We start from the raw sequence: 16,090 nt of genomic DNA on the forward strand, positions 1-16,090 counted from the left end.
GGGGTTTCCCTTTGTATCCCGAACAATTCTTCTGTCAGTTGTGGCTGCAATCTTCTTTGGTCTACCTGACCTTGGCTTGGTATCAAGAGATCCCCGAACTTTCCACTTCTTAATAGGTGATTTAACAGTACTGATTGGCATATTCAAGGCTTTGGACATCTTTTTATGTCCTTTTCCATCTTTATAAAGTTCCATTACCTTGTTACGCAGGACTTTTGACAGTTTTTTCTGATAAAAGGAGATAAAAACCAGCACATCCCCTACTAATACACCACAAACTACATAGTTAAATCACTCCCTGACACACTTATCCCTTTGATGGCCCCAGATGTTAACCCCTTCCTGCCCCGTGTCATTTGTACACTGTCAGTCCTTTTTATTAGCACTGATCCCTGTATTTGTGTCCCTGGGGATGTCAGTGGCAGTTAGTTCCCACCCAGTGTCAGAATATCCGTCGTACGATCCCAGTCCTGCTATAAGTTGCTGATCGCCACCAATTCTAGTATAAAAAATAATAAATACAAATTCAAATATATATATATATATATATTTGTAAACGCTATAATTTTCATGCAAACTAATTTATATACACTTTTTAGGACTTTTTTTTTTTAACCTAAGACATGATGTAGCAGAATACATTTTTGCTTAAATTTGTGAAGAAAAGTTATTTTTTTTATTTCATATGTTTTAAAGCAAAAAGTAAAAAATACTGTTTGGTTTTTTTTTTTTATTTTTGGTCACACAAAAAAAAAAAAAAACCCAGAGACAATCAAATACCAAAAGTTCTATTTGTGTGAAGAAAAATATGTAAATTTCATTTGAGTAAAGTGTTGCATGACTGCGCAACGGCCAGCTAAAGTAGCACAGAGGCGAATAACACAAAATGGCCTGGTTGGGGGAGGGGGGAGTCTAAAACCCGGAGGGCAAATGGTCAACATACACAGAGAAAGCACAGTGGTGGGTGTGTGTACATGCACACGGCGTATGCACATCAGGGTTGGAGTATGGGCAGGGCTGATGGGGCAGGCACAGCAGGGATTAGATAGATCATGAAGAGGCAGGGCAAAGGCCTCTTCTGCATGCTTCGCTGTTCACTCTGAATCTGGTCTCTCAATATCTCAGAGAATTTGTGTGAGATATTGAGTAACAGGATCATCACCGCTACAGAGATTATAAGAAATCATAAAATAAAAGGGTTCAGAATAATCTTTAGGTGCCACTCCGCTGAATTAGAGGGGTCCCTACAGCCCAGACTGTGTACCAACGATTAGGACACCAGAAAAGAGACTCCAGCTATAAGATGCTGGGGTAGGACACACGTGGCGTAGTTATTAATGCATTCAAATTAAATATTGAATATCTTTACTTCTGTAAAATATCACAACATTGAATACAACAAGTAAAAGAACATACCCCTCCACCGTCATTAATATCAGACAATGTTGTCTAAGTTGCCCCCAAAACATCAGCATAACCCACAAATAGAAGCGGAGACCTTGGACATAAACAGCGGCAATCCACAGGTTGTATCAACAGTCTGACCTCTGTGCTTCACCCCACAAGGTACAAGTCCCTGCTGATGGAATAAGGCACAGGTGGGTAACGGTTACCAGCAAAATTCATTTTGAAGGTGAAAAAAAAATATAAATAAAATAACTAAGATGTAAACCTAAAGAATTCCGATTGCTGGTTCCAAAGTGAAATAATCGCGATAGACAACGATGGATCTAAAAGGATCCGTGTAACCTGCGGAATAGAGACACGGTTAGGTAAATGGACACACAAAAAAAAAAAAAAATCTGTCAGTCTTAAACGTAGTCACTTATAACTGGAATCCACTAGTTGCATCACTGACACCTCTTGTTAGAGTCCAGCGTTAGTCCTAGAAGTTCAACACAGCAGGATGGACAAAATCCAGACTGATCTATAATTAGACATTGCAGTTTTCTTCATACACTATATTGCCCCAAGTATTGGGCCGCTGGCCTTTCCACGCACATGACCTTTAATGGCCCCTCCCAGTCTTAGTCTGCAGGGTTCAATATTGAGTTGGCCCCGCCCTTTGCAGCTATAACAGCTTCAACTCTTCTGGGAAGGCCGTCCACAAGGTTTAGGAGGGTGTCTATGGGAAGGTTGGACCATTCTTCCAGAAGCACATTTGTCAGGTCAGGCACTGATGTCGGGGGAGGAGGCCTGGCTCGCAGTCTCCGCTCTAATTCATCCCAAAGGTGTTCTATGGGGTTGAGGTCAGGACTCTGTGCAGGACAGTCAAGTTCCTCCACCCCAAACTGGCTCCTCCATGTCTTTATGGACCTTGCTTTGTGCACTGGTGCACAGCCATGTAGGAACAGGAAGGGGCCATCCCCAAACTCTTCCCGCAAAGTTGGGAGCATGAAATTGTCCAAAATGTCGCCTTAAGAGTTCCCTTCACTGGAACTAGGGGGCCAAGCCCAACCCTGAAAAACAATCCCACCCAATAATCCCCCCCTCCACCAAACTTTACACTTGGCACAATGCAGTCAGGCAAGTACCGTTCTCCTGGCAACCACCAAACCTAGACACATCCATCGGATTGCCAGACAGAGAAGCGTGATTGGTCACTCCAGAGAATATGTCTCCCCTGCTCTAGAGTCCAGTGGCGGCGTGCTTTACACCACGACATCCGACGCTTTGCATTGCACTTGGTGATGTAAGGCTTGGATGCAGCTGCTCGGCCATGGAAACCCATTCCATGAAGCTCTCTACGCACTGTTGTTGGGCTCATCTGAAGGCCACACCAAGTTTGGAGGTCTTTAGCTATTGACTCTGCAGACAATTGGCGACTTCTACGAACTGTGCACTTCAGCATGCGCTGACCCCGCCCTGTCATGTGACGTGGCCTACCACTTGGTGGCTGAGTTGCTGTTCCCAGTTGCTTCCACTTTGTTATAATCCCACTAACAGTTGAGCGTGGAATATTTAGTAGCCAGGAAATGTCACGGATGGACTTATTGCCCAGGAGGCCACCTATCACAGGACCACACTTGGAGTCACTGAGCTCCTGAGAGCGACCCATTCTTTCACCAATGTTTGTAGAAGCAGTCTGCATGCCTAGGGGCTTGATTGTATACACCTGTGTCCATGGAGGGGATTGGAACACCTGAATCACATGATTTGGAGGGCTGGCCCAATACGTTTGGCAATATAGTGTATGTTTGTGAGATGTTCTAAGGAAGAAATAGCCAACTAGGAGACTGCTTTCCCTGTAAAGAAAGATGCAGGAGGGAATCCCGAGGCTGAAGCAATGACCTCAGGCTCTGGTGCTGTCTGGCTGGAACTCTCTGGATTGACATCTGGCACTCCCAGCTGAAGCAGAAGAGGTTCTGTCCCTCAAAACACGTAAGCCATAGGACACTGTGGAGACTTCCCTTACCACTGACTGGGTACCATGGTCCTAGAGGTGGTCTCATCTGCATCCTACTATATGCCTGTATATTACATGTGTAAGCAATGACCTACTTTTTAAAAGATTTTAATAAAAATGTTGTTTTTTGGTAATGCACTAGGTCGGTGCACTCTCTTCATTTTATCATCAATTTTAATCATGCGAGGGCACCCACAGTCCTGAGAGGGCAGCAAGACCTTTATCGCCATATCCAGTAGCCAGACAGGCAAATCACACTCTTAAGCGCCACATCTAAGCGCAGGAGGTTGTATTATTGTTTCAGCTATGAAGGGTTAATCATAGCAGAAGCAAAGGTGTTAAATGCCATTCGCACCAGAAGCAACAGTGCGCAAATGTTAAGCTGTAAAGGGTTAACCGTTCTCAAGGCAGGCCTACATGTGTTCACTGAAGTGGAGTAGATAAGCACATTCCTGCCCTAGCATCCAAGCACACAGAGGGTTCATTGCCTGAGAGTCAGTATGGGGTATGAACAGCACAGATAAGCCACATGATGTTCGCAAGGAGAGAGAGATTTTGGGGATCAGGTACCTTACTCTCACCCCCTTCTGGATATACACTCACCGGCCACTTTATGAGGTCCACCTGTTCAATTGCTTGATAACACAAATTGCTCATCAGCCAATCACATGGCAGCAACTCGATGCATTTAGGCCTCTAGACAATGTGAACATAACTTGCTGAAGTTCAAACTGAGCATCAGAAAGGGGAAGAAATTGGATTTGAAGTGACTTTGAACGTGGCATGGTTGTTGGGCTGATCTGAGTATTCTGATCTACTGGGATTTTCCCGCACACAACCATCTCTAGGGTTTACAGAGAATGGTCCGAAAAAGAGAAAATATCCAGGCAATGGCAGTTGTGTGGAGCAAAATGCCTTGTTGATATCAGAGAAGGATGGGCAGACTGAGTTATTGTTGCCTTTTTATGATCTCCAACCAAACAACCACTCGTTACACCCAAGGTATGCAGAATACCATCTCTGAATTCACAACACGTCCAACCTTGAAGCAGATGGACTACAGCAGCAGAAGACCACACCGGGACACTGCTGTCAGCTAATGACAGGAAATGGAGGCTACAATTCGCACAGGCTCACCAACACTGAACAATAGAAGATTGAAAACCTTTGCCTAGTCTGATGGGTCTGGATGTTAGCTGCGACATTCAGATGGTAGGGCCAGAATTTGGCGTAAATAACATGAAAGCATGGATCCATCCTGCCTTGTATCCACAGTTCAGACTGGTGGTGGTGGTGTCATGGTGTGATGGATCCATCCTGCCTTGCATCAATGGTTCAGGCTGGTGGTGGTGGTGTCATGGTGTGGTGGATCCATCCTGCCTTGCATCAATGGTTCAGGCTGGCGGTGGTGGTGGTGTTATGGTGTGGTGGATCCATCCTGCCTTGTATCCACAGTTCAGGCTGGTGGTGGTGTCATGGTATGGTGGCTCCATCCTGCCTTGCATCAATGGTTCAGGCTGGCGGTGGTGGATCCATCCTGCCTTGTATCAATGGTTCAGGCTGGTGGTGGTGTCATGGTGTGGTGGATCCATCCTGCCTTGTATCATTGGTTCAGGCTGGTAGGGGTAGTGTCATGGTGTGGTGGATCCATTCCTACCTTGTATCAATGGTTCATGGATGTGCAGCCGACAAATCTGCAGAAACTATGTGATGCTATCATGTCACGATGGAGCAAAATCTGAGAAATGTATCCAACACTTTGTTGAATCTATGCCATGAAGAATGAAGGCAAAAGGGAGTCCAACCCGGGACTAGCACGGTGGACCTCATAAAGTGGCCGGTGAGTGTATGTAGCTAGGTCTGCCTGTGCTCTCTGCTGAAGGTGCAATTGCTTTCAGTTAGAATCGCTGGTATACCAGGTGCCTCAATTGCTTCACCGCTGTCACCACTCATTATATCTGCCAGTTTCCGCTGCTGTGGACTGTTCTTTAACTGCCCGGTACTAGATAGCTGCCCTGCACTCATTGGTCAGTCCTCTCACTCCACCATGTGCCACAGACAGCACCGTGACAGTGTTCCTTCTCTCAGCCATTGACTCCCGGCTGGGTGGAGATGGAGCCACTGCCACTGAGAACAGCAGCAATGATGACAACTCGCCGCAGGCTGCTAACAAAAAACTACAGTCAAAAATTGTGCAGACAGTGCAGTGCAGTTCACCATGCCACCTCAGCACTGCCAGCAGCACCCCTCTAGATCTGACCAGCCCTAATAGAGCCCCATGTGCACCTGGGGGCCCCAGGCAGTGCCCGCTGGATAAGACTACCCTGATCATAATACGGTTTTAGGATAAAGACTATTTAATGGCTGATAACAGACTGATCAGATTCAAGAATTAGACCACATTCTGACATCGGCCTTTCTAAAGAGCATAAAGGTTGTCAGGTTAGAATGCATTTATTGTACATTTATTTTATTTATGTAATGTGAATATAAATCTGTCCCAGAATATGATTGTCTCAGTCAGTCCTGTTATACTCACTGGAATCTCTCTATCCGGCTTGTTGTCAGAGCCGCCAGCAGATCCCTGAAATGAGGACCCTCCAGATTGTTCCCAGTCAGGTTCAGTGTCCTCAGTGTCGGGTTATTTCTTATTCCAGATGCAAGGTGGGGGCAGGAAATGTCTGTCAGGTAATTATCATTCAATCTGTAGAAGAAGAGAAGAATGTTACCAGAAAGAAATGAATTCCCCCCCCCCCCCCTCCCCCCAGGAATGAATGGAACTATTCTCTACATGAATGGAGCTCATTTCTCTTTATTGGAATCATTTATATTCCATCACTTTTTAAATCTCCAGGAAATAGATATTAAAAAAAAAAAAAAAAAGTGTTGAGAAGCGCTACCCCCACAAGGACTGCTGGATGTTGCTTGTCCCCAGTGGTTGACCTGACATTGCAAGCCCCCCCAAAACCTCTGACACTCTGGGTTCCCATATACTTTGGGCAGAAGATACAAATGTAAAGTCACCGATACTTAGTAGGATTTATAAGTCAACTACAGGCATGACCCAAATTTGTATAATATTGCAGTAAAAAAAAATCACAAGGATACGCAGTGACATGACAAGAACAGTAGGTCAAATAGCTATGATAAACAGGCATTAACCCCTCGCCCTCCAGAGGAATTCCCCCTTCCTAACCAGGTCATTTTTTTGCGAAACGGCGCTGCGTTACTTTAACTGACAATTGCGCTGTGATGCAACGCCAAATGGAATTTACATCCTTTTTTTCCCACAAATAGAGCTTTCCTTCAGTGGTATTTGATCGCCTCTGCAGTTATTTTTTGCACTATAAATAAAAAAAGACCGACAATTTTGAGAAAAAATATATATATATTTTTGACTTTTTGCCTACTACTCATGTCCAGTAACAAAATGTAAAAAGAAAATCTAAATTTCGTCATAAATTTAGACCAAAATGTATTCTGCTCCGTGTCTTCGCTAAAAGGAAATCCCAATCCGTGTAAATTAATTGGTTTACGTGAATGTTATACCATTTACAAATGGCGGTATAGATACTGGGATTTTTTTTTCTACTAGTATTTCTACTATGGTGGCGATCAGCAACTTATAGCGGGACTGTCACTGGGGGGGAACTGACTTCGTGTCACTGACATCCCCAGTGACACAAATACAGTGATCAGTGCTAAAAAAAAGCACTAACACTGTACTAATAACATTGGACAGGAAGGGGTTAATATGAGGGGCGATCAAAGGGTGAACTATGTGCTGGGAGTGTTTTACTATGGGGCGGTGACTGTGTGCATCACTGTAATCACACTGCCCTTGATGGCCATCCAAAGAAGTGTGCCCGAGCTGACAGGGAGGAAGACTTAGTGAAAAAAAAAAAAAAAAGAGTCTTAAGTACTGTCATGATGTCACAAGGGGGTGGGGGTTTACCCCGCCCCCTTGTGACATCACCAGGTGCTGTGATTGCCACTGGTGAGGTGCATTGCTTTGACCAATTGCAATGCACTGTCAGGGCCCATGTCAGGGCCCATGCATTGTGGGGCGTGGCCCATGCCACCATTTGCGGCCACAGCTGTCAATCACCCGGTCCCGGCCGGTAACTACCCGCTGGCACACAGTGATTAACAAGGAGGAAGACTTTTTTTTTTACTAAGTCTTCCTCCTTGTCGGAGATGCTTGGTAATCACTGTGTGCCGGCGGCCAGATTCCTATAAGCCCCCTGCCTGCGGACCCCCACAACCACAGGCCACTTGCGCGTGTATGTCCCCGTGTGCGTGGGAGTCTAAAACCACGGCACAGTGCTCCGAAGGAACGGCACGGGTATACGTTTCCTTTAGAGTGCACGCATCGGCTCTCTAAAAGAGCGAATATCTCCTAAACGGAGCGCATATTTAGGAGATGTTCGTTTTACCTATAGGTAAGATTTATTATAAGCTCACCTGTAGGTAAAAGTTTTGAAGAAGAGTTCACTACCACTTTACGGTACGTCCTTCATAATGTGCTGGTATGAAATGCATGCTAGCACATTATGAGGTTTCCGTGCAGGGAACATATTTATTTATTTATTTTAAGCTGCTTTTTTCTACTGTTTGAAGGCAATGGCTACAAAGGCAAACATACAGTGTATGCATACGCTGCGGCTGCTGTGCACCTAGTGATAATCATCCCCAGTTTTTGACTGGGGCAGCGGACATTTTATGTACTGTAGAATGGTTGGTCGAGGGGAAGCACTGGACACCTTGGCTGCTACATGCTGGGTGTCCGGTGCGCTCCTGTACCTTTAAGGACAGGTGGGCTCCCTCAGATCCACCTGCCCTTGGTCTATCCATTAAATACATGTGCCTCTACTATGGGGGCTCTCAAAATTTGTAGAGTTAAGAACTACAGAATGTCGGAGTGCCGTGACGTGTCTCTGTAGCTTACGCATGTATTTGCAAATGTGTGCTAACTAAACCCCGGTTTTAATGCATACTGCTAGACAGGTTCATTCAGTTTGTTTGCAGGCTGGTTGGCGAGCTGGGCTGGGAACTTTTCTATTTTGTTGTTTGACCTTCGTCGCCCTTCCATGTGCCCCTTGCTGTGAAGGCCAGTTATTGACTGGGGCAGCGGCCATTTTTTGTACTGATAATCATCTCCCCCCCATCATGTTTGGTGGGCAAGCACTGTCCGCCTCATGTGACCTATTCAAATGAATGGTGTGCATGTGTGGTTTTCTTTCTTGCTGAGAACAGTCTCTTGAGCCCAACGGGGGGGCCGAAACCTACCAGTGGTCATTAGAGGCACAAATCCCTTTCAGTACTGAAAAAACGCTAATAAAACGCTATCGCTCCTAAACATTTCTGAACGCTACTAAAAAAAAAAAAAAAAACTATTCACAGAGTTTTTATCCAGCGTTTTTTGAGCTTACAAACGCTAGTGTGCATGGAGCCCAAAACTCTCAGTCAGTCCTGTTATACTCACTGTAAGTCCTCTATCCGGCTTGTTGTCAGAGCCGCCATCAGATCACTAAAATGAGGACCCCCCAGATTGTTCCCAGACAAGTCCAGTGTCCTCAGTGTCAGGTTATTTCTTATTCCAGATGCCAGGTGGGGGCAGGAACTGTCTGTCAGGTGATTATTATAAAATCTGTAGAAGAGAAGAATGTTACCAGAAGAAAATGAATCCCCCCCCCCAGGAATGAATGGAACTATTCTCTACATGGATGGAACTCATTTCTCTTTATTGGAATCATTTATATTCCATCACTTTATAAATCTCCAGGAAATAGAATTTTATAAGACAAATGTTATAATGGAGTAGACCCCCCAATATTGTCCTCCATGTGTAGAGACGGTGATATCTCCATACACAGGATGAGCACAGAATACCACTGACATGACTCGTATTGTGCTATCATCTCCTTGTGTATGGAGCATGAATGGGACCAGCAGACAGTGTGAGGCCGGAATCAGCATTGCTAGTGATTGGACGGGAGGATTTTATCTGATATTCTATTTCTCTCTGCTGATCAGAGCTCTGTACTCATAGGGAGTAATGGGGGATCCCTGACACTGAACAGCGGTTGGTCAGGTCAGGTGACAGGAAGCTCATATGAGGCTCTGATTGCTCACTGCTGTAAAATCAGATTCTCCCGTGTATGACCTCCTACAATCTCATCTCTTTTACTTGTTTCCAAACTATATACAATATCAGATTATAACAAGGTTATGGGAAATATTTTTTGGCCAATTCTAGTGTGATATGATTCTAAGATTTGGGCAGCAGTCTGGGATTGGCTACCTAAAGAGTCTGACAAAAATGATCAATTTTAATAATTTAAAAATTTATAATTTTTTTTTCATAGCTGGAATGTTATACTCTCCCAGAATATGATTGTCTCAGTCAGTCCTGTTATACTCACTGTAATTCCTCTATCTGGCTTGTTGTCAGAGCCGCCATCAGATCCCTGAAATGAGGACCCTCCAGATTGTTCCCAGACAGGTTCAGTGTCCTCAGTGTCGGGTTATTTCTTATTCCAGATGCCAGGTGGGGGCAGGAACTGTCTGTCAGGTGATTATTATCCAATCTGTAGAAGAGAAGAATGTTACCAGAAGAAGAACATTAATTTTACCCCCAGAAATGAATGGCACGATCAGTGCCAGATCCAGGTTGATTTAGTGAGGACTAAGAGTCCGGTGATCATCTGCTCCTGTCCTAATTAATCTTGCTAGCTTTGGAATGTGCGCACACTGGAAGCGACTCACGCTGACACACATAAGTTCAGTCTATGAACACTTCTAGTTTATTATAATGAGAAAGTGAGCTTATATATGCAATATAATGCAAACATCACGTGAGAGCAGCATAAGCATTATATTAGTCTTTGATTGGTCACTTTACAGGAAAACAATCTCCTTTCAGAATAGAAGCGTGATCCTCTTCTACTTCTTATCTCTGAAAAGAAATATTTCTTTGTTCTCAAGTTCACTCGATGGGAGGGGTTGCTGAGCAGACATTTCTTGAGCAAGGATTTCTTAAAGTACCACAAAGCCCAGCAGGCAGAAAATATACACACACAACACATTATATATATATATATATATATATATATATATATATATATATATTTTCATACAAAACATTTAGAAATATAAAAAAGTATAAAAGTAGATATGTATAAAATGTATAGAAACATGTATATATTCAACAGGAAACCAAATAGGCATTTTACCATATCCATCACAAGGTCAACAGGGTGAAAATGTCAAACTGTCCCCTCCCCCCGGGGCTAACAGTGGTATTGCGGCACCATGTAGTTTGAGGCTCATGAAAATGCTCACATTAGCAGATGCATGGGGGGTGCCATCAGTGGCACCGCTGTGTGTCTGCTAAAGGGAAGCAAATTTTTGTGCGTGATGGGAAAACATGTTATTTTGCAAGAGAGGGCCAAGATTCGGTCCATGTATGGGCAGGTTGGGTGACCAAAGTTGATCCATCAGTCGTCCTGGGTACAACCAGCCCGTTGTATTTCTTAAATGCAATTACTGTGTCCAAGTCTCCAGATCACAATAGTAACAAATTTCAAAGAATCCGAATAAGATCACAGCAAATCAAACAAAATGTATTTATTTCATTCGGATGTTTTAAGCATTCACATGAAACTAATGATTCAAATTAATTCATAACAGCTGGTTTTACCTTCTGTGTGCAAACACCCCCCCCCCCCCCAAATACTCACCTAAGCCCCTTCTCGATCCAGCGATGTGTACTGGCTATCCCAGGACTTCCTCTTCTCATTGGCTGAGACAGAAGCAGGAACTATTGGCTCCCACTGCTGTCAATCACAGCCAGTGAGCCAATGATAAGAGAGGGTGCAGGGCCGAGCCGAGGCTGTATGTATGTATGAATGGAGACATGGAACAGCAGGTGTCCCCATAGCAAGCTGCTTGCTGCGGGGGCACCCTACAGGAGGGAGGGGCAGGAGAGTCCACGGGGTACCTGAGAAGAGGAGGATCTAGGCTGCCCTGTGCAAAACCACTGCACACAGCAGGTAAGTATAACATGTTTGATATTTTTTCTAAAAAAAAACCAAAAAACCTTTAGAATCACTTTCATCACTAGGGGACCGCCCGCTGTACATATACTGCTACCGATGTGTGCAGGATCACGTATATAAACGTGATCCTGCATTTCAGGGTAGGGGGCGTGTGCAAGGTGCGCGGTCGCCCTAACCGCAGCACTGAACGTGGCTGCGGGTGTCAATCAGCGGGTCCCGATTACCTGCCAGAGCTCAGCGATTGCCAGCAAAACACTGATGGGGAGGAAGGTTGCATTGTTTTCAATGGAGCTCTCCTCCCTGTCAGTTTTGAGCACACTGTTCCGGATTGCTGAGCAGAGCCTTCCGGATCAGTGTGTAACAGTGAAGCACACACCCAAGTCAGTTCCCATTTGTAGACGCTATAACTTTCACGTAAACCAATTAATTTACACGTACTAGGATTTTTTTTTTAGCAAAGACATGGAGCAGAATGCACTTTGGTGTAAATTTATGACGAAATTTGATTTTTAAATTTTTTTACTGGACATGTTTTCATGTTTTATAGCAAAAGTCCAAAATATTGGGTTTTTTTCCTCAAAATTGTGGCCTTTTTTTTTTTTGATAGCGAAAAAAATAAAAAACACACAGGCGATCAAATACCACCGAAAGAAAGCTCAATTCATGGGGAAAAAAGGACGTAAATTTCATTTTGGTGCAGCGTTGCATGACCGTGCAATTGTCAGCTAAAGTAACGCAGCGCCATAACACAAACCGCTTATGTAACCGCTTTCTAACCGCCCTATAGCAGTAATACTGCTACAAGAAGGCACGGGTGCGCAAAATCACATTTTATTTATATATATATATATATACAGTGGGGATCGAAAGTTTGGGCACCCCAGCTAAAAATTTGTATTAATGTGCATAAAGAAGCCAAGGAAAGATGGAAAAATCCCCAAAAGGCATCAAATTACAGATTAGACATTCTTATAATATGTCAACAAAAGTTACATTTTATTTCCATCATTTACACTTTCAAAATAACAGAAAACAAAAAAATGGCGTCTGCAAAAGTTTGGGTACCCTGCAGAGTTAATATCTTGTACTGCCCCCTTTGGCAAGTATCACAGCTTGTAAACGCTTTTTGTAGCCAGCCAAGAGTCTTTCAATTCTTGTTTGAGGTATCTTTGCCCATTCTTCCTTACAAAAGTCTTCCAGTTCTTTGAGATTTCTGGGCTGTCTGTCACGCACGGCTCTTTTAAGGTCTATCCATAGATTTTCAATGATGCTGAGGTCAGGAGATTGTGAAGGCCATGGCAAAACCTTCAGTTTACGTCTCTTGATGTAATCCCTCGTGGATTTCGAGGTGTGTTTAGGATCATTATCCATTTGTAGAAGCCATCCTCTCTTTAACTTCAGCTTTTTCACAGATGGCATCAAGTTACCATCCAAAATTTGCTGAAATTTTATTGAATCCATTTTTCCTTCTACTCGTGAGATGTTCCCTGTGCCACTGGCTGCAACACAACCCCAAAGCATGATTGATCCAACCCCATGCTTAACAGTTGGACAGAGGTTCTTTTCATTAAATTCTGTGCCCCTTCTTCTTCAAACGTACCTTTGCTCATTCCGGCCAAAAAGTTAAATTTTAACCTCATCGGTCCACAGAACTTGTTTCCAAAATGCATCAGGCTTGTCTATATGTTCATTTGCAAAGTTCAAACGATGATTTTTGTGGTGAGGACGTAGAAGAGGTTTTCTTCTGATGACTCTTCCATGAAGACCATATTTGTACAAGTATCTCTTTATAGTGGAATAGTGTACCACATCTCCAGTGTCTGCCAGATCTTTCTGGAGGGATCGTGCAGTCAAACGTGGGTTTTGAATTGTTTTTCTCACAATCCTGCGAGCTGTTCTGTCTGATATTTTTCTTGGTCTTCCAGATCTTGCTTTAACTTCCACTGTTCCTGATGACTGCCATTTCTTAATTACATTCCGAACAGAGGATATTGACATCTGAAAACGCTTTGCTATCTTCTTATAGCCTTCTCCAGCTTTGTGAGCATCAACTATTTTCAGTTTCAGTTTTCTAGACAACTGCTTAGAACAGCAATGGGCAAACTACGGCCCGGCGGACCTTTTAATCCGGCCCGCGGAGCTAGGCTCCCGCTAGGCTCCTCTCACAGTCCGCCCTGAAGACCGGTGTATCATGAAAATCTGTCTCCTATGAGGATCTGTCCCCCTCGACGTATCTGCGCATGTGCCGGAGATCGCCGATCGGCTGCTAATGCCTGAAACTGGCACATGCGCAGATACGACGAGGGGGACAGATCCTCATAAGAGACAGATTTTCATGCTACACCGGAACGGCGCGGGAACACGGCAAGAGGAACGCGCGGAGCAAAGGTAAGTGAATTGACACAGGGGGGACTTGGGGACTTAATATGGGGAATGAATTACTATAGGGGGGATGAATTACTATGGGGGATGAATTACTATAGGGGGGGATGAATTACTATAGGGGGGGATGAATTACTATAGGGGGGATGAATTACTATATGGGGGATTAATTACTATGCTTACTATGGGGGAATATTACTATACTTACTATGGATGACACATACACATCATTCATCTACTCTTGGTCTGGCCCCCCGGCCCCCGGGTCCAATATATGAACCCATTGCGGCCCTCAAGTCAAAAAGTTTGCCCACCCCTGGCTTAGAAGAACCCATGGTGCTGATTGTTGGGGCAAGGTCAGATGAGTCTGGGCATTTAAAACCTTTGAGACTGACATAACCTGGTCTTCCCAGATGATGATTGAGAACAATCCATGACACTGGCAGGTCTCAGCTTGGCAAAGGGGGCAGTGCATGCTATAAATTCTGCAGGGTGCCCAAACTTTTGCAGACGCCATTTTTTTGTTTTCTGTTATTTTGAAAGTGTAAATAATGGAAATAAAATGTAAATTTTGTTGACATATTATAAGAATGTCTAATCTGTAATTTGATGCCTTTTGGAGATTTTTCCATCTTTCCTTGGCTTCTTTATTCACATTAATACAAATTTTTAGCTGGGGTGCCCAAACTTTCGATCCCCACTGTATATATATATATATACATACATACATACATACACACACACACACACACACACACACATACATGATTCGCGCTCACGTGGTTTTCACGCCCCTCCCAGATAGCGTCAAATTGCCCCATGGTACACAAGTCATCACATTTAACCCCTTGATTGCCAGGAAGACGCTCACACACAATAAACCTCCATTGCTAGTATAGTGCCTGAACTGATCAATATCTTTTTTTTTGTATTTCATTGTTTTTATTAATTTATAAACAGTTTAAGAAGACAGAAGCAACAAAACATGCTGTAAGGGAATTCCCGTGAGACGGCTGGTGAATAGACGTGCGCATGTGCACAGAAATGCACGATCGCGCACTGTGAAGATTGGCGCCAGACGGACTATTTAGGAAAGTGCCTCTGCCTGTGCTGAGTGCTGACTGGTCTTCAGCTCTCCCGTGTCCTGCTTGTTCCTGTGTGATTCTTTTGTTGCTGACCCGGCTTGTTCCTCACCTGACTCTGATTGCTCTCCTGATTGATACTGGTTCCTGACTTTGGCTCTGCTCCTGACCTTGGCTTTCCTTCTGATTCTGTACCGTGCTGCCTGACTGTTTATGACCCTGGCTATTCCTATGACACTGCTCTTGTCTCTTACCCTCACTACCTGCCTTGCTCTGGTGCACGCCTGGCAATCTACAAGACCTGCTCTGCTTGTTACTACTGTGCCTGGATCAGAAGATCATCGGTCTTCCAAGGTCATCATCTGCAAGAGCTGCAAACAACAACTACTGGCGCTCTTGTTCCCCTGGGTCCTAGACTCCCTCTGTTCCAACTCCAGTGGGGTCAGGGCTAGTGACACAAGTGAGGCCGACCTTGTCATTTCAGTCTCCCATCAGGTTCGTGACAGTACCAGTCAGCCAGTGATGGAGTCTGACAGGGAGGCCTCTGCAATGGGGGACATCTGTCAATCAATCTCTGCCTTGTCTTACATGGTGCAGAATTTGCAAAAAAACCTTGACCACATTGAAGACCAATTACAAACCAAGTCAGATGTCTCAGCAGCCATGGGTCCCTCTGCAGTCTCAGACATAACTACCCAGACAGAGCTCAGCATGATTCATGGAATTTCTCCCCCCCCGGAACCCCGGGTTCCAATACCTGAGTTTTTCACGGGAGACCGCAGGACATTTCGAACCTTTCGTAACTCCTGTGAGCTATACTTTTCTCTGCTACCAAGAACCTTTGCATCACAAGACACCAGAGTGGGATTCATTATTTCACTCCTTCAGAATGAACCCCAATCCTGGGCACACCACCTTCGTGAGCAACATGATCCGGCTCTGACTTCTACAGACTCTTTTTTTTCTCTGCGATGTCACAACTTTACGCTGATCTCTTCCGTCGTCAGACTGCGGAATCTATGATTAGCAAGCTACAGCAAGGCCAAAGGCCTATAGAGGAAAATGTCACAGAGTTCCGTATATGGAGTTCCGACACTCAAAGGAACGAGTCTGCTCTCCGCCATCAGTTTCTCCTTGATAACTCTAACATCTTGAAAGAT

The 16,090-nt window shown here is 44.4% G+C and overlaps 1 protein-coding gene across 3 annotated transcripts in view; it reads right to left on the minus strand.

Moving 5' to 3' along the window:
- Positions 1-1,348: 1,348 nt before the first annotated feature.
- Positions 1,349-16,090, minus strand: part of LOC149437641 (NACHT, LRR and PYD domains-containing protein 12-like) — a 65,222-nt gene continuing 50,480 nt past the window's right edge. For 2 of the 3 annotated variants that reach the window (XM_089660805.1, XM_089660804.1), the window contains 3 exons: positions 9,832-9,996; positions 8,892-9,056; positions 5,942-6,110 (listed from right to left, as the gene is read on the minus strand). In XM_089660805.1, coding sequence (XP_089516931.1) covers positions 5,942-6,110; positions 8,892-9,056; positions 9,832-9,996 — 499 coding nt within the window. Of the gene's footprint in view, positions 1,750-5,941; positions 6,111-8,891; positions 9,057-9,831; positions 9,997-16,090 lie in introns of those variants that run through there. The other variant, XM_089660803.1, reaches the window with a different exon arrangement.

The sequence above is a fragment of the Staurois parvus genome, unplaced genomic scaffold (genome assembly GCF_062004578.1).
Source record: "Staurois parvus isolate SC_StPar_1 unplaced genomic scaffold, SC_StPar_1.0 ptg001279l, whole genome shotgun sequence".
Lineage (NCBI taxonomy): Eukaryota > Metazoa > Chordata > Amphibia > Anura > Ranidae > Staurois > Staurois parvus.